Source organism: Bombus terrestris, chromosome 6, assembly GCF_910591885.1.
Source record: "Bombus terrestris chromosome 6, iyBomTerr1.2, whole genome shotgun sequence".
NCBI lineage: Eukaryota > Metazoa > Arthropoda > Insecta > Hymenoptera > Apidae > Bombus > Bombus terrestris.
The window spans coordinates 12,458,543-12,482,856 of NC_063274.1; the positions used below are offsets into that span (position 1 = coordinate 12,458,543).

A 24,314-nucleotide genomic window follows, 5' to 3' on the forward strand; every position below is an offset into this window, starting at 1 on the left:
ATTTCATTATCATCGAGATTTTGTGTAGTTTTGGTAATTCTCTTGATATCACTGAGACCGTATTGGTCTCAGATCTGTGGCGGCACTCGACAACACATACCGCCACTCAACACTAACGTTGGACGACGGCAACGCAGTGGTTAGCGCCGTAGGTTACGAACGTTCGGGACCCGGGTTTCAAATCCCGGCGACCGGAGTGTCCGATTTTTCTTCTACGCATCAAAAACGAAAGAAAATCAGCAGTACTCAGCGACATCTACAAGCCAGCAGCTACAATTATCACGGAGAACACTTACACCTCAGATCTACAGGATCTGAATATCGATGAAGCTACGTGAACCATTTAAAAAATTATGATTAACCAATATTTTTTCAAACTTCACTATATTTCAGTATGTATTATCATATTATTGTATTCATTCTTAATGGTAGTATTCTTATAGTACTATATTTGACAGCTTCCCTAAGTCTCTCTTAAACCACATTCGATATGAAGGCGTTGAAAATATATTTTTCTTAGTTTGATTTAGCGAATTTGTCAAAGGTTAATTTTAGCGAGAATGAGGTATAATTACCGAGGCACGCACAAAAATTGTTGAACGAGGACTAGGAAAATGAGATGTATGGAAGAAAAGCTTTTTCGAAAGGAAGAGTTCGTTTGATTTACTTTTCGTTTGAAAGCTCTCCACGAATCAAAGGACTGGCCCGGTATCCTTTCGCTGTCTTTTCCTTTCTTTTAATCATTTCAATTTCCCTCGAAAAACGACAAACTTGGTTTACAAAAGCCCGCTCTCTACAGTGTTTTTACTATTATCCGTTGCGAGACAATTTCCTGTACGTCTGTCATGCAACATGTATACACAGTTTAAGCGGAAAGATCCGATCTAAATTAATAATTTTTAGCATTGACAGATCTCTCCTTTTCTCTTCATTGTTCGTCATAAACCTAATACAAAAAATTCTTATCAGTATGTAGTGTTACATTCCATAAACATTTACGAAGATTGATTTATCCCTATCCACTCACAATAAGTTGTGTTCGTTCAAACAATTATGATCTTCCTGATGTGTATTTTTTAATTCTTAAGTTCTTATTCATGAACATAACTCTGCTAATTACTTATACTTGTACTCGTGTATCTTCTCGGTCATGAAATATCGACATTAATGACGGATAAGTTTATTCTTCATCTCTATCTTTAACTTTCAGATGTACGAAACTTACAACATTGATCTATAAAATTGACCCCGGGAATATTCGCAGAAAATGCATAGAATCGACAGGAAGATCCTAACAGGAACATACCAATCGCATAGTTCTAAAAAAAATCTGTTTTATCTCTTGACACGTTTGTCGTGGCAACAAGCAAGCAGACATGGCGCGTCATGACATAGGTAAATGATGAATCGAACTGTTGCAAGAGTCTGTAGACAGAATTTCAGTGAAATAGCGCCATTGCGCTCAACTCTATCTATCACGGGGTGCGTTTATGAGAAAAACGCAGGGGGACAAAAATTCTGGGTAGTACTCCGTCAAATTAAGCCATGGCTCGACCATAAATTGATAGATGCCCACCGATAGTTGCCTCTGCATTCATAAACAAGACATTATCGCGCGAATATCCCGATAATGCGTTTCATCCACCCACGCATTGAGAAGAAATCCCCCTGGAGAGGATGGAACGATGAAGTTGGGTAATGCGAAAATAACAGGTCGAAGGATGAATCATGGTCGATCTGACTGCCGCCAGGCACGTCAGAGGTTGGCCATTCAGAAACAAGACTGTTCCCAGCTAACCACTGACCAATAGACGCTGGGTATTTTACAAAGGCAGACATGGTTCACTCTGGATACACGTAGTTACAAAACGCCAACATTTTCTTGCTTGAAAGGCCAGATATCGGAGAAGAGTTGCATGGATCGCTTTGGAGTGATTGCTGTGACGTTTGAACGATTTGACAAATGGATGTGTGCCGAGGAAAAGTTAAAAGAATGTTTGTCCGTCTTTTATTTCTCAAACTTGGGGAAGAAAGTTGGGAACTTAGAATATTGGTTCTTACGCGGAAGTTTGCGAAACAGGTCAAATGGTTAATGGAAGTTTCATTAATCGAGTAACTATTCGAAATAAATATAGTAATATTGAGAAATTTCGAAACGAAGTGAAACGAAGATGGATCCCACTAAAAGAGCCTCCAAAGAATTTGAAACGTCCTATGATTATCGTTTCCTATAAATGCGAACAACAGCAACTGCCAAACTGGAGTCTCAACTTCCTCTAAAGAAACAATCTCCAAGTATACCTGAAAAACATTTCAGAAGTACCGATTTCATATACGACTTCGTCCGACAGGAAGTTTCATAAGATCTTGACGCCATGCCTTGTCTGTGTCACTACCATAAAAGTCACATTCATGAATTTTTATTTTCACCGGCAGATTCCAGCTATTCTCGCATAACAATGTTTACCACGTTTTCGTCTATCACCGGTTCCTTTATCAGAAAACAGGAGAGTCGTTCTCGGATCGATTGCAGGTCGTAAAAGGTCCATCGCGAGGATACCCTCCGCAATGACATATTTTCAAGCGACGGACCGGCTTATACGTAAGTCGATCGGCGCGACGTATCAAAGATAGCTCGAGTGTCTCGAATGAGACGATAGCCGAGAAACGAGTGGCTGGCTGTTATTTCGTTCGCGTTTACTGTATCATTAACAAATTATACGAGGCAACGATAAACGCGAAATAAAGCTGGGTCGGTGTAAAGAGATTTACGACGCTTGGCAGCGTTATACGACACGTGGAAGCGTGGAAAAGGCGAAACTGGTGTGGGTGGCCGGAAGAAACAAGGAGAAAAGACCAAGATGCGTAAGTTGACCGAATTTCTTGCACTTGGACCCGCGACGTCAATAAGTTTACGATCCTGTTGGTTGTACGCTCCTTTTCCGATTATCTTCCGCAATGGAAGACGTCAACGTTACCGTCCCAGACGTAAACCTCGCCGGGATCCTCGTTCTCTCGTTCCCTTCTGTTATCGTAACGTTTAAAATCCAGAGGATTTCTTTGCTCACCCGTGAACGTTCACGATCGCGTCGTTGCGGTATTATCTGACTATTGGCAACAATAGCTGCTTGAAACCGGGTAGACGAGTAAACGAGTGTTACGAATGTCGCAGAATTACACGGGACAAAAGGGGTGGATTTGGAGAGAAAGGAGATGGAAGGGTTGACCAATCTTTAATTTCAATCTTACGAGATTAGAGCAATTTTGTGTGGTGTATGTACTACAGGTACATATCATTTCGATTTTCTTTTAACGCTTAGAAACTACTAGCTTCCTTTTCTATTTTAACTACAGTACGATTTTCTATATAGTATTTTGAGTACAGAAACAAGAAGGGAGAGGAATGACAAATCATATTTCTGTTAAATGTATGATAAATCTTGTAGTTACTTCTCCTGTTTCTCATTACAAAATAACTGATTTAAGATAGAAACATTGACACGATTAATGTTTACTGTCTTAAATCTAAGAACATAAGCTGATACATTCTTTTCTCCATTTCAAACTTTCCTCTATTATCAAGTACTTTTTGAATTCCATTGGATGTAAATGTAAATGTATCTGAGACATTAATTAAAATATACGATAACTCCAAATAATTAATTTACTTTTTAATCGAACAGTAATTTTCTCCCAAATTACATAGATTTATTAAACCTATAATTTTGCAAACGAATCTTCCTCGTCACCGCAACCACAATTTATCGTTCATCAAAATTCTATCAAACCAGTTTTCAAAAACTTGTCTCCGCAGCATCGAATCATCCTTTCAAGAGAAATCGTCCTGCAACCATTTCGTATCGCATCTTTCGCCTTGTCCCATACAAGCGTTATCGTCAACGTAAAGTTTAAACGTAACAGGACATAAATCGGGACGGAGATGCCGCGTAACGACCCGGTTACCCGGAATCGTTGCCGGCTGTTTTACCTTTTTCAACGGAGAAACGCTGGCGCTTAACCGCGATACGACGCTCATCGCAAAATGAAATTGGAGATAAAAGGGAAGAACGTTTCTCGCCGGGAATATTGAATGTCGTGTGGTCGCGCGACGGACTGACGCGCGTCGACTCGTTTTCATAAATTAATGCGCAATTATTTTTCCGCCGGAAAGGAATAATGGCAGTGACACGACAGGGTCGAACGAGAAGCGACGCATTCGCGTATTTGTTGGCTCTCACCGGCACATCGCCTTTTGTGCTGCTCGTATTATTTCCCTGCACTTCCGCAAGAACTCTCGCGTAAAATGTAATGTAACGAAGTAATTCGTTGTTTTTTGGCACAATGGAAATTGTAAATTAAGATCATAGAGCTTGTAGAGATTTCGTTAAAATTGTTTTTCCTTTAGTATATTAAGCACTTGCATTGGTATTGAACGTTTTACTTTAATTAGCTCCTACCAGATAAGCCACTTTCGGAAGAGAAATTACAGTTGTACAATTATATATTGTACATAATTATAACATAGAAGAGTATGTTTTATGTGTTAATACTGGAACGAATTGGATAAAATAGGATGTCGAGCTTAATATAGAGGCACAAAGGGTTAAATGAGGTATAAAATTGTAATATTCTCAAGCGGGGAATAAAGCGTATTTATATAAACAGAATGAAAATGAATTGGAAGCAGAAAAGATACATCGTAAGAATTAAGGTAGCGTTATTATAACAAAAATTATCAGATTAAGGAAACTCGAGAATACTAGGAATACCCCAAATCTATGCCCATTAAAGCATAATCAACCTAGTTCTTCTATTAGAACAAATATTTGTCATTAATTCATATATCTAATTGCTACAGAAAGTCTTAATAATACCAAATTACCTTTTAACGTGTGGTCACACGTAATCCCTTTTTGCACACAACCTAATCGTCTGACGATTTTAATCCTGATTCTTAATCATAATATTGACCCAATTCTCCGTCTATTTCCAGTTCCCCCGATACCGAGAGAGCAATTAATTAACTCATAACCTGAAACTATTACGCATCATGAGGAACGTTAGAAAACGATCGACAGGTGATCGAACCATGCTAAACGGCTTCCATATTATTCAACCATAGTGCGATTGGTTTCATGGAATATTAAAATTCAATTGAACGAGCACCATGTCAAGCGCGATACCAAGCTAAAAATCTGACGGATCCGTTTCGTAACGAGCATCCAAATTTGCCGATGAATATTTAAACACCTATTAGCTAAACGACCGAAATTAGATGGCAATTTTGATGGGCGTTCTTCGACCTGATCAAATATGTACACGGGTCGGAAGTACTTCCATGAATGATAAACGAATACCCTCCATCATGGTCACGAGGCAAAACGTTCTTCCTAAATCCCTGGCGAGGCCGAAGAAGCTGATTCGGTCGGGGCGGTGTGTTCGATTGTCCGTGATAATCAACCGATACCCTACTTCGACAATGCCGACATTTTTCCTTGTTCTTACGACCAGAGAACGAACGAAAGCACCTTAAAAAACCATTCCAATCCGAACACATCCAATGGAATCATCAAAAAAGAAAAAGGAATAGTGGGAAAGGTAGATAGGGATGGATACGAAGAGAGGGAAATTCTGAGGGGTGGATGAGCTGCTTACCGGCACGTAACAAAGGACAAGCGCTCGTTCAAGTAGCGAGCGTACACTTTAATATTTTTAAAGTACGTCCGATCCTCTATGAAGGGTCTTCCGCTAACGAAGCAGAATCGAAGCGACGAGCCGGAAAATGGAAGGGGTTGCGAAGAAAGGGAGGTCGAGGTCGTGTAAGGTAGACCTAAAAGGAGAGAGAGTCTTCGGGGGTTTGGATCTCGCGGCCGTGTTGTAGGAAAAAGGCGTCGCCATGGGGGATAGAAGGAAAAGGAATCGCGAGCAAAGATATCGAGCCGATGGCGGAAATAGAGAAGAGTTCAGTGTAGCCGCGCGCAAATTAATCGTTTTAATGCACCGTCTGACAGCGTAGTCGGCTGCTACGAACGCATCGTAGCCTAGCACCAGCTTCCTAACAGCTTTTAGCTCGATATGGGGTGTATAGGTACCTTTATCACGTTATCCCGTTATCCCGAGGCCGCGCTTTGAGCGAGATCTTGTTCTCCTTCGAGACGGTTCGTGACTGATGGGGATACTCGTTTGAACCCTTTGTCCACCGCCTTGCGTCGTCTTCTCTTCCATAAAGATTCTGGAAAATTTGCAACGAGACGCTGCATGAATCTTCTCCTTTTGCCTAAGGTAGTATTATTTGAGTCAGGAGGATACGTAATTCGGCACATTCGTTGGGAACAATTTTCAAGCGATCCACGTTTGAAAACAGACTATTATTTAACTTGTTATCAGTGGTGTGATAAACAGTGAGATATTATATTGAAGATTAACTAAGAATCTCGTAACATACAAGTTTGAGGTGATCGTCGGTGAAGGTGTCCACAAGAAATACTCTTGATTTTCAACAATAGCGTTTATTAAACTCTTAACAATTAACAACAAATAACGATTAACCACGATTAACGATTAACAACGATTAATAACAAATAACGATTAACACTGAACTATCAAGAATCAATAACCCGTTCCTCTAATTGTGTTTGCTCCGCTTAACCTTTCGCACTTCGCAGCTCGGGGCAGAATGAATCTTTTGATTCGAAACCAAACAGATTCTTTTCTTTGTTGCCCCTCGATATTCCCACTACGTGCTCGTTTATTAGAAGTCCGCGGTGGTTGCCGTGTTTGCATTCTTCCGAATATTCGGCGAAAGAACCGTAGGAATATCGATGGCACATTAGGTCTGTCGGCCTTACGCTTTGAAGGTATAGCGCTTTGTGTCGCGAAGGCGTTGGAAATTTCCGTAGTCGAGTGCTGCCACAAGTTTAATCATTTTGCACAAAGTTCAAGATTGAATCTTAAGATATTTAGGTGATTTAAATAACGTTACCTTACTATGTCCTTTCTATGGTTATTTCATCGGCTAGTTACAAAAACCGTGGCAATGTTCGCAGATGACTTCCGACAATTCATTCGAATCCTTTGTCCATCACTTTGCATTCTCTTTTATTCGATAAAGATTCTTGAAAATTTGTAACGAAATGTTAAATAAATGTTTTTCTTTTGTTCTCTTCCTTTTTTCGTGATTTCAGCGATGTATCACCTGGTTGAAACAGGTTTGGAATAAATCCGGGCTTAACTGCGACGAACATGGCCGTGTTCATTCACGACTTCCGACAACTCATCCGAACTTTTAATAACGTCGCTGTCCGTTTCCATAAGTGAGTTATCGGGATGAAGTTTCGCCTTGTTGCGCGTTTGAATTGCCGCGAGTGGAACGGCTCGCTCGGAGAAATTTGTTTATAGGTGATGATTGCATAATTAGATCACGCGAGCCGGCTCGTGTTGTTCAAAGCAAAAACTGGTGACTGTAACTCGTACATGAGACGTGTAAATCTGGTTAATACCTGTACTAGATTATAGTGCGTATGACTTCCAGACTTGCTTTATTCACGCCATTGGATTGAATTATGTGGAACTACGGACGAGGTCCTGTTGGGATTAAGACTGACGGTTTAACGCATGTTACTCTTAGAAAATTCATAGAATATAAGTTTGGAAGGGTAAAATGAATGATATAATCAAATGGAATAATTGGTAATAATTTTAACAATGGTAAAATGAATGATATAATCAAATGGAATAATTGGTAATAATTTTAACAATGATAATTTTCTCTTCTTTGCATTTATTAGAATATGACATAGAGCTTGGCACAGTAACAAAATAATTATTTTTTGCACAAGTCTTATAAGAGAAAAGACAGTATTTAAAAATTGAATATTCCTAATCGAATATTCCTAATTGTATCAAAATTTTCAAGCTATTCCACACTAGTTTCCATCGTTCATTTAAAAACATATATCACATACAGAAAGTCTGTCCTATACGTTCTTATTCTACTTCGCTGTCATTTCGCTGCGGAAGTACGTTTCGTCGAATACGTCACGTCAAATCGCGAATAATATACTGGATCCCATTATACACGCGGCGTTAGGATTTCCGAAATGACAAGCCGAGTAGCCTACGAATATGCTGCCGATCTCTCGATGAGCGCTGTTCATCATCCTTTTCTTTCTTCTTTTTCTATGTATCTTCGTCGTATAAAGTAAACGCACGCTTTTGAATGCCTTAGAAGATGGACTTACTCAGTCAATGAAGGAAATATAAGCGGTAATACTTTTTCATTAACGTGCGAGCAAGAATTACCGCGTCTACAGAAGCCGCAGGCCGAAGTAATCAAATTATATTCGCAGCGCAATCAGCTTCGTGAAAAAAGGCATCACAACTGGCAGCCGATAGAGACGAAAGAAAGAAAAAAGAAAATAGGAAGTAGAAAAGGAAGAAATGTATGTGAACATTGTCGGATGAAGCGAACTGTCGAAGTTCGCGATTCGAGAATTATTTAAGAGAATTTAATAAGCGCGGTCATAGAAAAGGGAAGAAGATAGAACGAACGAGAGCCTCGGAGGAATTCTAAATTCAATTGTTACTTGGTGCTCGTGGAATGCATTTCGCAGCCGTTGATTGATTCTCGAACGTCGAACGATTCAATTATAAAAGGCTATTGTAATATTTTTCCATTTAAAAAACCAGGCTTACTTGATATTGGCAATTACGCGTGACTATTTGCGTATTGTAATGTCGTTGCTCGTTTCCACGGCAGAGAGAAGCACTCGAAGCAACGGAAACTCATTTACGATCTCCTTCGATCGGTCATCGACGATGTTCGATATTAAATTCTTTAATTGTTTGTTAATAAAATACGTTATTTTAGCTTCTTCTTTTTTAACTGTACCCTTGTCTTCTTGGTTGGGGAAAAGGGAAGGAAATAATTATTATTCATACCATCTTCTTTAGCTCCTTTATGGATTTAATGGAAAATTGGAGCATTCGTTTATTATATTTTTATTACTAACCACTTTTTTACCTAGTCAGCACAAATTATGCAAACAGTGTAATTAAATTGAGGTACTTTTATGAATATTTATCGTACTTGTTATTTATGCAAAGTTGCTTTACAAACAAGTATATTGTAAAAACTAAATATTAATGTGCCAAAATAGATATTCTAGTATATTTTATAAATAGATATATACAAAGTAGAATTTTATTTATACAAATTCTACTTATTTGAACGAAATCTTGGCATCCGACTAGATGAAATCCTATATTCTGAATTTATTTATTTCAACGTGAATACTTATTACATAAATGAAAAATCACAGGTAATGGGGAGGATCGGTGAAACTCTGACATGTTTATATAAACAAAGCTCTACTTCATTACTTCGAAATGTGTATAAATAAATAAATATAATATACTTTCAAAATTACATGCTTATACAAAAAAATATTATCCTATTTAATTGATAGAAATTTCTTTAATTAGTCGTGGGATCTTCTCTAAAGCATCCAATCGTTTCGCGTTTTCTAATCGGGAAATTCTCGATAGCAAAACATGGAGTGACGTGTTTAAACAACTTCACGCCAGCCGGCGTGAATGACCAGAGCGTGCAGCAGTCGTAATTGGTCGGATGATAGAGTGGAAATTAACGATTGCAAGTTCAGGAGCGTTTTCAATAGCCGGAAAGTCTATTTCGTGTCCGTAGCAGCTGTTCAGAGACGTCTGACCGCGGATTAGTCTTTTCACGAACGAAGACTACGGACAGATGTTTCCAAACAAATGGCCACGAAACTTTCTATAATTGAAATTAATGATTTATCATCTCGTAAGCTTTTAATAGCGAAAATACGGCAACGAGCCATTAAATCGGAAATGTTCATTATATAAATGGATTGTAAACTTTCGAACGACGTGGATAAATATGTCTTCTTTGTCTTTTCCGATGGTGTAGTGTCTCTCAATTTCGCTGAATTATAGAGCCGTTCGTGTCTATGTAACGACCACATTTTTTAATAATCGTACATATACATTCACGTAGATTGTACGATAGTGTGAACGTAAATACATGCATGAAACGTTGCAATTTGACGAAAGATTAACTTCATTTTGAAGGTTAATCCACCGATTAACTTGATTTCTGCAATTCCTCGTTCTATGTCAGAAAAAAAAAAAAAAATAGTTTCGAGCTAGCGTTTTTCCGTGCAAAATCTATTACGAAATTTGTCGTGGTGTATTCGCAAGATAAAATTGTACGGTGATGCGATATAAATAAAAGATGTTAAATATTTTATGGTTAAAACGACAATTGCTGTGAGAATAATACGTAAAATTACTATTGGTATTAACGTGTAGTATTAGTAAAACGTTGGAACAAAGTTTGGGAATAGTACATTTCTCATAATGTATATGTACTATTCCTGATTCCATGCAAACACAAAATTTCGAAACTATTTCGATTATAGAACACTCTCGCAATTCGTTTCGTCTAATTATCGGTTACGCATTTACATTATCGTTTATCGTTAAAATTAATTTCTCTAGTACCACTACTCGGTAGAACACACGTATATGTACATGCATGTGCAGAAAATCACAGATACACAAGAAACCACGGTTGTTTCCCAAAAATAACCACGGCCGATCGATCCTAGCAAATCTAATTCCTTCGTTCGCTTCACACTTCCCATAAAATTCACTCCATCCCTTCGATTCACACGGCTGGAGTGTGAACTAGCCGAAACTCGAGCCCTCGAGCTCTCGTCGAAGACGAGAACGCTTGCCACGTTGGATCGTCATAAAATCGCGTCACCAAACCGGTGAACGCAATCTACCAAGTAACTAACTCGGTTACCAAGCACTTGTACACCACCCGACATCGTCGTTCTCTCTCTCTCTCTCTCTCTCTCTTTTACTCTCGCGTGCTTCACGACATGCGGTCGCGACGTCTTCGTCCCTCTCTCCAGCTTCAACCCTTTCCTCTCTCGAGGACCGCTCTCTTTGCAACGCTGCTGGCGGCGCGTGTACCTGCCCATTATGGCTAAAAGCGTAGCACACTCGATTATCACGTCGTCGCGCGTGGCTGAAAACTGAAAATGCCGTGGGCCTTTGACAGTGTAAGAGCCCCTTCGTACCGGCGATAAGGCATTAGCCACGCCGTGAAAATTCTGCTAACAGCCTTACCGCGAACTTGCCGATGCAGTCCCGTCGTCGCCATGGGTCCTGATCGATCCCACCCATTTTCGGCATACCAGCTAACGGCTATTTCCAACCGTAGACAGAAATACGAGCTACGATGAGGTTTTCATCCAGCTCTGGAATGTATATGGTTCATTTTGTATACTTTTTCGATTTGATATAACTCGTCGAGATAAATGATGATCGTTACGGTAATTCGCTGATAGAAAGATACAATAGTATGCGTACGTGTTGGAGAATCGGGGCAGTGACCAGTTAATTCTGTATTTTATATTTTCGATATATTTGAGATTACATGTTAGTTATTTTAAGGGAGCTTGTATGTTTGTTCTTGCGATCGGATTAGAGGAGTAAGTTAAAATGTGTAAAGTATTTTAGTGGAACGTTAATTTCATCCGTAATGTAAATAATTTAATAGCAGAATTTTTTCGTGTAGTTTAAAGTACATCGATAATCAGATACGAGTTTGAATCTGTACAATAATTCTATTTTGTACTTGTTTTCTCCATTAGATCCTGCTTGTACGACATTTCTTACTTTTAGTGAAACTTTATTTAACATAAATTATAAATTTCATACTGCACGCATGCCTTTGGGCGCATTATTATACAATATAAAACTTTCTTCCTATGACATAATACACTTAAAGAGCCAATCGAACGTATCGGAAATTCTAGTTGAAAAATACTAAAGAAGAAATGTTTTGACGCCGATGAAAATCTGCGTACACATTTAGAAGTCTGAAATTAAAATTTATATCGCCTTCATCTTATTGTATTTATGAGTTAGAAAAGATCGTTCATGGCAGCAGAGCTCAGCGAGAATTTGCATTTGAACGCGTCAGCGAAATTCTTAAGGCGGCATATACTTACCTGCCGAACGGTAGGTTAAGAAAGGAACCCTCGTTCTATGGAGGTTCAACCACACCCTCGAATCATTATTAGGAAAGCTACACCGTTGTGATTTCAGGGAAAGACGACCCTTCGTTTTCGAGGCACGAGAACGGGAACGTCGTTTAACGACGTCATGTGCTTCAAAATCCTTACAACAAAGTTTTTGTTTGCACGAAATCCGAGACCTTTCCCGGGTATCCTTACGGAGCTCGTAAGGAATCCCTTGTAAAGGGACTCGATAATGACGAGACACAGTGCTCCAGAGATAAAATCTTGCCATTGTATCAAAACTTTGTAGCGTTCCTTTTTTCGAACATCTTAATTGTCTTCATCCACGATTGTACAATAATACTTTTAAGGAAAACACGAGTGACATAACATCTTACTTGTAAAATGTGGAAATATTCCCTTTTTATTTTAATATTCTCCTGTTCCCTGATTTGGTAAAATGTTGATAGGCCAAGTTTCTTCCTTGCGTTTTTTGTTTATTATAGATGGTTTTGTATATGATTGACTGTAATGCAGGTTATAGTTATTAGTAACGAATTCACGATATTAATAGCGATGTATGTAGAATAGTCTTCAGGAATCTTGCATTAAGCTAATAAACCTCAGCCAGGCTGCAGATAAATAGTTTATGTCAACATAAATGTACTTCATCCTTTGCGGTGTACTCGTGTATATATCTTCACTGACGCTTATACATCATGCTAACAGTTAATTAAGCGAAGCAGAGACGCGAATGGCGATTAAATGTAGAAACCTAGCAAACACATTCTGTTTGAATTATATTTTCTCCCGAAACAAATTCTTATGATCGAATTTCGAATAAAAAATATTAACGACTATAAATTACCATAAAATTCCAGATTTCCATCGAAAAATTAAAAGGTAGAAAAGTGAATTCCAATGAAACGCCTATTCGAAGTGCTCTTTTCCTTCGATATACAGGAAAATTGTGACAGGACAGCAAATTCTCTGTCCCCACGGAGATGCTTTTCCACTTTGCTTTTTATGCACTTGTCACCTCACACCCCATGAAAGTCCCTGTACATCGAGCGTAACCGCACAGCTTTCAGAAACTTCAAAGACTCACTCAACCGTCAGTCTTATCCTTTTACGTTCTTTTTAACATGCGCGTGTACTACATTTTACCTGTACATATATGTATCAACGTAGCCGCTGTAACCGCAAGCCGTCCAACATACTGATTACAATCCACCGGTAGCTGGAAGGAACGTCTTACTCGACAATCGGCTACCGGGGAATTGCACAAAGGACGAAATCGCTTGTGGAGACGTTGATTTCTGACGCTCTCTCGACCCGTCGCTTGATGCAATTGCGCTAACGAGACGGCACCGCCTCGTGAAAAACAGAGTTGCGAAACAATTTGGATCGAGGTTAATAAATCGTGACGCCTTCTTCATGGAATAACGCATAATTAGGAAACATACCGGAGGCGAATTTTTAAACCTTTTTTAAACGATTCGTTTTAAACGACAAGTAAATAATTCTTCTAATTTTTGTAATAGTTAAATACCTTCATACAACGTTCTTTTATTCTTTATCATTTTGAGTATCAGCTCTTAATTTTAAGTTACAGTTGATTTAAAGTGAAATTTATGTGAATTGTTTTAACAGATCGCAAAATTTTCTCGGTAAAACAGATTACTAGAAGAATATTGTTACGTATTATGAACGTTCATTTATCGGAATATAATTAATGCTAATTCTGCTTGCAAAATCTCATTGAAACATATCTTTTGCTCTGATTAATTCTTCGAGTATCCCTAGCAAAACTTCAACGTGACTGAAACACCACTTTTAAAATAGTTTCTTTGATAAAACAGTAATTAACTCCTTCCTTGGAACCGTACGGATCTTCATTAGCCGCTGAAAGGATAGTCTTCGAATAAATAGTTTTTGCAAGTAATATTTAATCGGCCAGCGAGGATGCAGAGCATTAAACGTGGCCAAGAAAACGACGACGATGAATCTCGTTTGGTAGTCTCAGACACGAATCCTGCAGGACCCTTGGTCGTCTAGAATCGAGATTATAAATATTGATCCTGAGCGTCCTTCAACTTTGAGTGCACTCGAGGAGTCCCTCTTGTCCCGCATTTCTATACCCGGCCGTACAGTCGAGGGGGATTCTTCGTGGCGAAATTGAAATCCGAGAGGTTCCTCCTGCTCGTTCCGCCAGAAAGAGAGTCAAAGTCGCTCGGGCAAATTAAAATTGTAGGGCACGGCCGTGGACAACTGGCCTTTGACGGCCGCGCCAACGGTCACGGATCATCTAGTCTGTGGAATAAGGAAGAATCGCCGTTGCCAGGCAAGGCATTTCTTTATGGGGGTTGCGTCGGGATGCGTTGAAGCCTGGAAAAGGGACGTCAGCCTCCTTCGAGTTGTGGACCTTCAAATCCGTGGAAATTGGACGCTTTATAAATGGATCGAGGGTGGGGATTAAATAAAATCGCAGTTTGTTGTTATAACACTATATTTGCTTGGGTAAGATAAAGTATATCTATGTATTTTAGATTTGAAGATAAATTAAGATAAGGTCAGGGAACCGATAATTATCAACGTAAAAAATTGTCTTGGTAATTTTAAACGTAGGGAGAAATTATTTAATAATTCAAGAACTTCGTTAATTATTTAACAATTTAAGAAATAGTAGCATTGTTAGTTTTACGATGTGCGCAAAGAATAATTGATCTCATGAAACACTTCGATTCCTGCATCGCTTGTGGAACGAATCTCAGCGCATCTTACGATTATAAGTATCATAAAAACATAGGACTCTACGTAATAAAAAAGTAGAAATCTGATTTTGTTTATTAATAATAACTATGATTGAACAATAAGTGTCTGAATTGTTTCTCTTTGATTTTATAATCAGTAAATATCTTATACTAGCAGCGACGTTAATTTAAAGTTATCTTTTATCCACCATTATCCTTTAATAAAGTTCATATCCTTGAGAAGAAAGGACAAACTTTACTCAGGCTTAAAAAATAAAGGAAATTCTTGATAAGGGACAAGAGAATGGAGAGAATAGAGGGTCAGTAGCCTAAGCTGGGTTGAAGGACGCAGACTTCAGAAGATCAGTGACTGGCGTTAGGCTGTCCGTCCCTTCGTCTCGTTTTGCCCTCTAAATCGGTTTAATCGAGCTCTCGTTAACTTCGTTATCGCTAATGCCCGTTGCAATGTAGCTAAGTGGCTGTTGCTGCCTCGAGCTGCACTGCCCTCCAGGCTCATATCCTTTGGCAATTACTTTACTACCGCCGAAGTCCTGATTCGATTAATCAATTAACGTAAGTTCATTCCGAGAGTGATACGCTTTCGGTTTAAACAGTCTGGCCGATATATCGTTTCGAAAATATCGTAGTTTTACATTTCGACAAGACAAGAACTACGAAGATTTTATAGAAACAAAATTTTGAAGATCTTATCACTGTTCACAAGAGTTGGAATTTGATCAGATGAAAATTATAATTGTAGTTTATTTTTGTATAATTCATTTGGGAAAATATAATACGTATAACATTAATTAATACAGCGTTGTGAGTATGTAAACATCTATACTGTGAAACTCAACAAGTCTCCATCAACATCTGAGATACTGATTAAATAAAGAGGAGTCAGTCAGAACAGTAGGAGTGGAGAATATTTGACACTGTATAAAATTACATAACGATATTATATTATAATATTGTAATTATAAGACCACGAGTGATATATAAAAATAGTATATTTAGTATGACACATAATAAAAAGCCATTACAATAAAAATAATTCAGCAAAGAATCTAATAACATACATCAATGTGTGTGCATTCTAAAGGGAATACTACAAGTTCCCCAATTTGCTTGCTGGATTACGTAAATACTGTTAATTCTCATTCGACTAGATCTTAATCGTAAATAACGTGTAATACCATGGAAAATCACCTTATTTGTATTTCGTAGCTATGAGAACCCTGCAAAACTCAGAGTTCTAAGGATGACCGTCCTAGAAATTTCGAAACGGTGCTAAGTTGAATCGATCGTATGAATCGTTTTAGTACGCTGAGTCTGCATCAGGCCTTCAAAGTGCAATCGAGTTCGCCGATTCCGAGAGAGCGTGAAACGTTACTCTACTATTCAGAGATGCTATAGGTGTTCTCTTCATCTTCATCACTCTGTCCCTATCTTTCGTCTGTTCACCACTCATCCTCTTCTCTTGCCGCATGCAATTACTCTGATTTCACCTTCAGAAACGAGTAATTACCATCTCCGGGCTAGTTATAATTAATAATAATGAATTCGACATATATTCCGCACTTTCTGTCCTTTTCCTAATTTCTGCGTTCGTTAGTCGTTGTCTTTGTCCACTTCCTCTTAAAGTAGTAAAAGATTTGGGTGAAAGGCACTTTTAGTAACTACGTACAGAACGTAGAAAGTGGCAAGAGAGATGCTATCAAATTTAATAAAAGATCTTATTTTACAGATAAAATCATGTTTTTTGTGTTTGATAGAAAAGCAATTTCAAAATTCGGAATCTATCAAGTTCTTGCTTTTTTCAATTACTTCATATCGAGACATTTCTTCTTAGTTACCAAAATGACATGAAGGTAACAAAAATAACCGAAAATTAACAAAAATGGAATTACAATGTTTCTTCTGTGCGGTCTTCATAATTCGTAAATCATACTTTACATATAATTATAATTCAGAAATTATAATTTAAGTCTAATAGATTATATCATTTGCATAATACGGAATCATATTTATCCAAAGAAAAGATGAAAAATTCGCGAGACGTGTTAGAACGCAGCGTCGCGTCGTTAAGTGACGCATTGAGTTCACTTTCAGTCTCATTCCGGGCGCGAATTTTGTTGCCAGACGCTTCTTAGGCCATGCGTCGACTAGAGGTGTATTTTCAAGTTGAGGTAAACGCCACTGCCAGAAAAGTACATTTCTGATTCCCGTGAATCAAACCTGATGAGCTACTAGAAATGAGCTACATTGTTGCGCGAAGTTTGTGCCCGTAATTTTGTCATACTTGTAGCTTCGAACATGCAGGTACTGATAAAACAACGTATTGTCGAGAAATTTTGAACGAACGACAAACTCGATAAACTCAAATATTTCCAACAATTTTTCTGCTTAAAAATAGAAGCGGCTGCTGTAGCAGTTAAAATAGAGCTGGTAAAATAATCTAAAATACAGAAAACTAAAGCATTGTAACGTTTGTAACATTGTTACAGCATTTTCGATGCTACATTGCACTCTCCCGAAAATGTGTAGGTACAGGTTCAAAGTGTTCGAACATTCATCGAACTATCACATTTTATTAACACTGGAACGTGATACAGTTAGGCGTTTGTATTAATAAAATTTAAAACCAATATGAAAATGTACATATATGAAAGTCATAAGACATTTACTGCAAACATATATTTACTAAAGAATTAGTATAGAGGATGAACAGACATCATAAACATATAAGTAGTAAGAATAATCCAACCGTATATCGAGGCTCATTGATTATTTAAATACTTTCGTAATCTCTACAAATACTTTACTCGTACTAACTATTTTGTACATTCGGTGTACATTTTCCTTTCAAACTTTACCGATATAATTATGAAAGTCGCGTGTCGTTACAATTCCAGTAAAATTTCAAAATACTTCTTATAACATATGTGGCGGCACTCGACAGGTAAATACCATCACTCGACACTAACTAGTGTCGGACGACGGCAGCGCAGTGGTTAGCGCATTTTTGCGTTCAGGCTTTCATTTTTGCATCCAGGCTTTCAGGACATAAATTAAAATATCGTACATAAGCACAGCGCAACAGCGGCTTAAATTTAAGGCACAATAATAATCTTAAAAAAAAAAAAAAAAAAAACAAAAAAAAAACAATGTAATAATGCATGACTACGTCGTACCGTCGCGTATCGGTACTTTTGCCTGTACCACCCTACAATTAGAATTCAGCGTTTATTCTGGAAAAAAAATCATGTAAAAAACAAATATGTAAAAAACCTGGAATTAATAAACAAAGTTAAAAAAAAAAGCAGTGGTTAGCGCCTTAGGTTACGAACGTTCGGGACCCGGGTTTCAAATCTCAGCGAACGGAGTACGATTTTTCTTCTACGCATCAAAAACGGAAGAAAATCAGCAGTACCCCATCAGCGACATCTACAAGCCAACAGCTACAATTATCACGGACAATACTTTTACACCTCACATACTTCCACGAGCTACTTTATATTTCATTAAATTAAATATCCTTCCGATTTTTTAAAAGCTTCACCAAAAGCCCTCTATCAAAAACGAGAAAGGAGAAAAACCACTGGTAACATAAATATACCTTCGCTGCGTTCGACGAGTACGAATAATCCCCATCGGCAGAAGACAGCCTTAGGTGAGAAAGTTTTGATTTACGATAGCAGGTTCGTCCGATACCAAAGGTCAGGACCAGAAACGGTGCAACGGGAGAAGTTTACCGGCGACCGAGAACGCTCTATTAGTATCAACCATTCGTTATTTTCTTTCCTAGTTCGCGCAACCATGCAAGAACGACAAAGAAACATTGGCGAGTTGGTTAGTAAGAAAGAGCCGGATCCCCAAAGGATATCCGTTCGTGGTTCAAGACACTCGGCTTGCTTTCTCGTCATGGAAAACTGGTTATTGATACTGCACCGGGAACTTGTTTGGAGAAGGGAGAAGAGGAAAAGTTTGCGCGCCGGTGTCGGAGCATCCCTTCCGGTGCTGGGTGCTAGCCATTGATAAAAACATATTTGCCCGGGACCAAGCGATGTTAACAACCTCGCGCTCGTATCGTTTGTCATTATTGCTGTTACGTGGCGGGGGACTCGATCAACTGGCGAACGAGTACGAAAAGTTTCGCATCTAAGGAAAGTTCGACGCTGTCACGGACCGTGGAACCGATGAATCGTGATTTTCTCGATAGTGTCTTAACTGGCTCGAGTCCGAGTGTCGAGGAAAATCTTGGCCGATTGCCGACCTTTGATCTCTCCTTCCTACTGGCTACGTAGTCAGAATTTTATTAGGGAAAAATGCAGGGGACCGAGACAATCAGCTACAGTGTTTTCTTAATTTTTCATTTATTTTATTCTTTCGTAAACTGTGCTGCACTTAAGATGATTGTTTTAAGTTTCTGTATAAAGTTAAGTGGAACAAACGAGTTCGTATGAATTTATTTTCGAAGATGATTTATTAAAAAATTATAAGATATGAGATAAGATTTCATCAAGGAGAATGAATTGATATTTTACTTGTAAATAGTATGGTCATCGAACGAATGCCTTGAATGTTTGCTGTTAATTATTACCGATAAGTAATTACACAAAGTTAAAACAGAGAAACATCGTGCAATTTCGCTTAACGACAACGATTTTTTCATTCCTTACGAAGCAATAGGAAATTAGGTTTGGACAGAAATGAGAAAATAATACGGCGAACCGATTAGTGAGGTTACGTAACAAAGCTTTACCTTTGTCAGGTGGTAACGTTTAGTAGTAGAGCACGACGGGTTTGGATGTAGAAATCGATAGTTGTACGGGAACTTGTGTAAATAGAGATTAACGGGAAGCTTTTGTTTGTAGCAAATATTATGGGTGTTGCCATAACATCAATCGTCCAATGCTAAGACCGATGTTTGAATATTGTTGATTATTGAACTTGATCGCTTCCGTCATCACACACATAGTCGAAAATCTCTGAATAATTTTATACAAATAGTGATTGATACTATTATTCAAATTTTAGATTGAACTAAAATTTAGATATATTTTAAGACTTTTTTATATAGATACGTCTATGTACTATTTACAAATGTGTTTCAAGGATCAGACTTCATCTTTTACATAGAAAAATCCAATTCTGTTGCAGTGTTTGAGTGTTAGCGCGATGGATACGTCAAGGAATCGAACGTGGCTGAGAAGAATGGCTAGTCTGCTCTGGCTTGTCTTCCTATTTGTCGGAGTTTCGGCTGGAACTCTAGAGAAACTACACGAAGGTGAGTTGGTAGCATTATGTCAGCCAAATTTTTCTTGCTATATAAACAGACGCTTATTGAATAAATATTTTCAATCTGTTCCACGTAACTGATCGATTTCTCTAAAATAGCTGATATTATCGAAGTTAATAATTATACGGGATCGTGTCGCACAATAGGCGCAAGCCATTATCCCAGCCTTGTCTGTGAAAGTGAAAAATATAGACCGAAAAGTCATTATCATTCCTGTCCCTGACGCGTACCTTTGCACGGCGTCACCGACAGCGTTCGAGTGACGATGATAAATTTCTGTTTAATGTATTGAACACCCCGTGAGATTTATTACGTCTACAATAGCAGGAAATCGGTCTTTATCGATAGCATCGCTTCACGACCCAACAGCGTTGCCAACATTCCTCAAATTCCTTCCAAACGCACTCACGAAGATTCTTAAACATCTTCGCTGCGCTATATTCAAAACGCGAATATGCACACTATGCACAGAAACGTTTAAACGGTCTTCAAAGGATAAGAAAAACGTCGAAAATGTATTTACAGCTCGCAAAACGAGCAGAGATAATCGTAAAAGAAACGACGCTGAGACTACTTTAAACCGCGGTATGACCACCGATATCTTTCGACCGCTTTCGTTCCTTTAGGCTACGATCTGGTTATACTGATTTCGTACCGCGCCGTCAGCGAGACACGGGAAAGCGTTAACGATCGCGGGACAGCGCGTGCGGAGAGCACCATATGATTTAACCATAAATTCGATCTGCATAACAAGGCGACCCCTCATGAATAAAGTCATTCGTATTTCGATATTAATCATGCCTCGCCACGCCATCCGGAACAACGAGTTTAGAGGTCTGCCCTCCCTTTCATCACCCGCCTCTGTTTTCCTTCTCCGCTCTCGCGTTTCACGTGAAACGCGCTTCTGTCAGAGGCCGACGCGTCTCTTTCGCGCCGTCTGCTCGCCTCGTACCATCGCTATCGAAAATTTCAGTCTCTGCTCGCCTGTTCGTCACGTTCAAATGCGTAAGTGTTATACGCCGACTGAACCGATCGTTTATAATTAACGACGCTACATGTTATTCGTTTTCACGGAAGCTGAGAATTTTGTTAATGGTATTTATAGTGGAAGCGTAGCGAAGTGGATTTGCGTTTTAACGTTTCGTTAAATAATCAGAACTATCGGGATGGAATATTATACGTTTCCCTCTTTTAACCATATACGTACATAGATACATATGTATATCGTAGAAATTAGGTTAGAATGGGTCACTGTTACGTAAAATATATTGGGATATTAACAGTAAGTGAAAGATTTGCCTAATATGAACGAAAGGGTATTTGTGGAAGATGTGACATTCCTGATGTTAGAATCAATAATATATGTTACGATCATTGAAATATTTTCACTAATAACGGTAAAAAGGATCGAAGCTAATTTGCTATGTCGTCTAATCTTAATTGAACCAATACATTTATGACGGAGACTCATATAAGATTAGGCTGTAACCTATTAAAACGCTAGAGCATTACTAGAAACATTCTGCTTCTCTAATTATCTTATCTCCCTCCGACACCGATAATTTCATTCTAACTAACCTTACCCAAGCGAATCGAAAAATCCCTCCCAACTATCTCCGATTCTCAACTTAACCCGTACTAAACTCACAAACCAAGAACCGCCCATGTACATACGTTCACCTGATTGTACGAACGTACCTATAGCTGAAGATACATATTTCCACGACTAGGATCCAAGGAAACCAGAGCAAAGTAATTTCTGATAGCGGTTAGGAGCGGAAAGGATAAATGTATCGGGTGTACCGAACGTAATTAGAAACATTCGAGGAAATGGATTGTGGGATAGGAATGCGGGTTTTCGTTGTTCGACCAATGGACGCGACAAGCGAAACGGTTTTATCGAGTTTTCCAGAGAATTATCTATCGCGACCACGGTAGATAAAGTATCTACGTCTTCCGGCCGATAGGTCCTCCACTATTCCCATCTCTCTTTTCCTTCCTGTCTCTTTGCTCCTCTTCTCTGCCCGAGTACGCCTCCCCCTTCTCTCTCCTTTCTGTGAAAGCCAGCAAGCTCCGTTGCAACTTCCGACTGAATAAGCATCACCTCACTTCCGTTTCCGACGATGTAGCCTTTGACGTAATACGTGCGCCGTTTTCTGTGTCCCATTGCCTATCCTATTTCGTCGACCTCTCGTTCTCTTTCTCAGTTACCAGTCTGCGTATCTACTTCCTCTTTGATACTTCCCTTTCTCTTCCGGCCTTCCCTCTCCCCTTTCTTTATTTCTTTATGGATCCACGAACTATTCTTTGCGGTGTTACCATTATTGCCGCATCTTCGTCCGTGTTCTCGGCTTCTTATTTTAATACCACTCATCGAACTTTTCAGCCACGTTGTTTCTTTTAAGCGACCTCCCTTTGACATTGCTTTTTACGCGATCGCGCAAAACGGGTCACTTAACGCTTTGTCGATTGTTAGAAGTACTTTGCTGGTCGTTTTGATATGAAAGTTTCTCGAGTTTTTTTTAATATTTATCGTTTTCAGCGATCTATCTTTTGCGTTTCGGTACTTCAGTTTCTTTACGCGGAATCTTAACTGCGAAATTAACGACTGACTATTGCCGGGCTTGTGTTATTGCATTTACTCTTGAAGCACGTAAGAGAGTCAATTTGTTTGAGATGTTCAAAGAGAAATCTACTTTTTCTTTGTTAATGGAAATACATTGGTTTCGAAATTTTTTACAGTACAAAAAAAAAAAAAGGAATAAAAAGAACGTTTAGATGTAGTTGAATCCTTCGATGTAATTTTGTCATTAACGTAGAATGCATTACGGATGATATGCTTCGTTTTAACCTAACAAAAACTATTGAGCGTTAGACAAGATGCGTTGCTTCCAGTAATATTTCCCTCTACTCGAATACCTTTTTTGTATTGCTCTATAGTGAGATAAATTTGTACGAGATGAGATGCTAATGGTTCCCTGAATTGAATTATAAACGGCAAATAAAGACAGCGTACCTGTTAAAATCTCGTTCCGTCTATTTACCGTCGGAAGAGGCACGTTAGAACCATCAAAATTTGTACATCGCTGAACGTTAATTTTCTACCGCCGGAAGGTTTATTCAATTCCACACAAAATACCAACGCGTTTTTAATCCGTGGTTCGAAAACTAGGGTTTCACGTGTCGGGAAGAAACCTCGGTTACGTTTCTCGTAGAATACAAATGCGACGTTCTTATTTTCTACTCCATCAAAGACAAAGTATCCGACGGAAGTCCTGTGTCGTTGCGTTATTAAATCTTTCCACGACTAAAAATTGAATCCATCTTTTGTTTTCGATATCCGTTGTGAACTCATGGCCAGTTTTCCGTGATGTAAAACCTAAAACGGATTATTCCTTTTGCTCGAACTTAGACAGCGCGACATCAAACGAAACCAATGGTCGCTTGAATTGTTGTTTAAAAGATTAAAATTAAACACGCTCGATTTCACGGTTAACAACGTTGATATGCGGTCACGGTGGTCCTGTCAACAGATTGGGTGCTGAACGAATTTTATATCTGTGTATTGCACATAGCGTTGATAGTGTCGTTTCTTTCAGTACAATAAATTGTTATACTCCGATATAACATCTTATCAGACAGAAATGTTTAGTAATTTTCGGTAGGTTATACTATATGTTATACATACTATGGTAGTCATGAAATTATATGTTGGTTGTATTATATAATGATTAACAATACAAAATAAGAATTCCTAGAATTTTATAGATTTTTTTTTAGAAATGGATTTTATAGATAAATGTCTTATAGCGCATTTCACATTTCAAATTATTATTATAGTATTAACAGCATTATAAAGTTTACGAAAATCGAAACATTTCAATTAATCCTGATATAATTGGTTATCCATAATAATAATCGGTGTATCACATGGCGTCACTGTCAAGTTTAACGCTGATTTTTAATCACTGATAAATCCGCAACGTTCGTGTCAAAGATTCTACGAACTATCGTCCCTCTATCGTGTAATGTCAGAAACATACAGAGGAGATATACATAGATATTAGCTGCATTATAAATGAAAAATGACAACAATTATGTGGAGTAACAAGATAACAGTGATGCATCAAACAAGCTTAATCTCTTTCTATCGCGATTCCGATAACGTTGCTGGTTTTTTTATCG

At 38.5% G+C, this 24,314-nt stretch overlaps 1 protein-coding gene across 3 annotated transcripts in view; it reads left to right on the top strand.

Annotated features, from left to right (window-relative positions):
- LOC100645674 (semaphorin-2A) overlaps positions 1-24,314 on the top strand; it is a 557,658-nt gene that overhangs the window by 256,616 nt on the left and 276,728 nt on the right. For all 3 annotated transcript variants that reach the window (XM_012309545.2, XM_012309546.3, XM_048406917.1), the window contains one exon: positions 19,991-20,117. In XM_012309545.2, the coding sequence (XP_012164935.1) occupies positions 19,991-20,117 (127 nt within the window). The remainder of the gene's footprint in view (positions 1-19,990; positions 20,118-24,314) is intronic.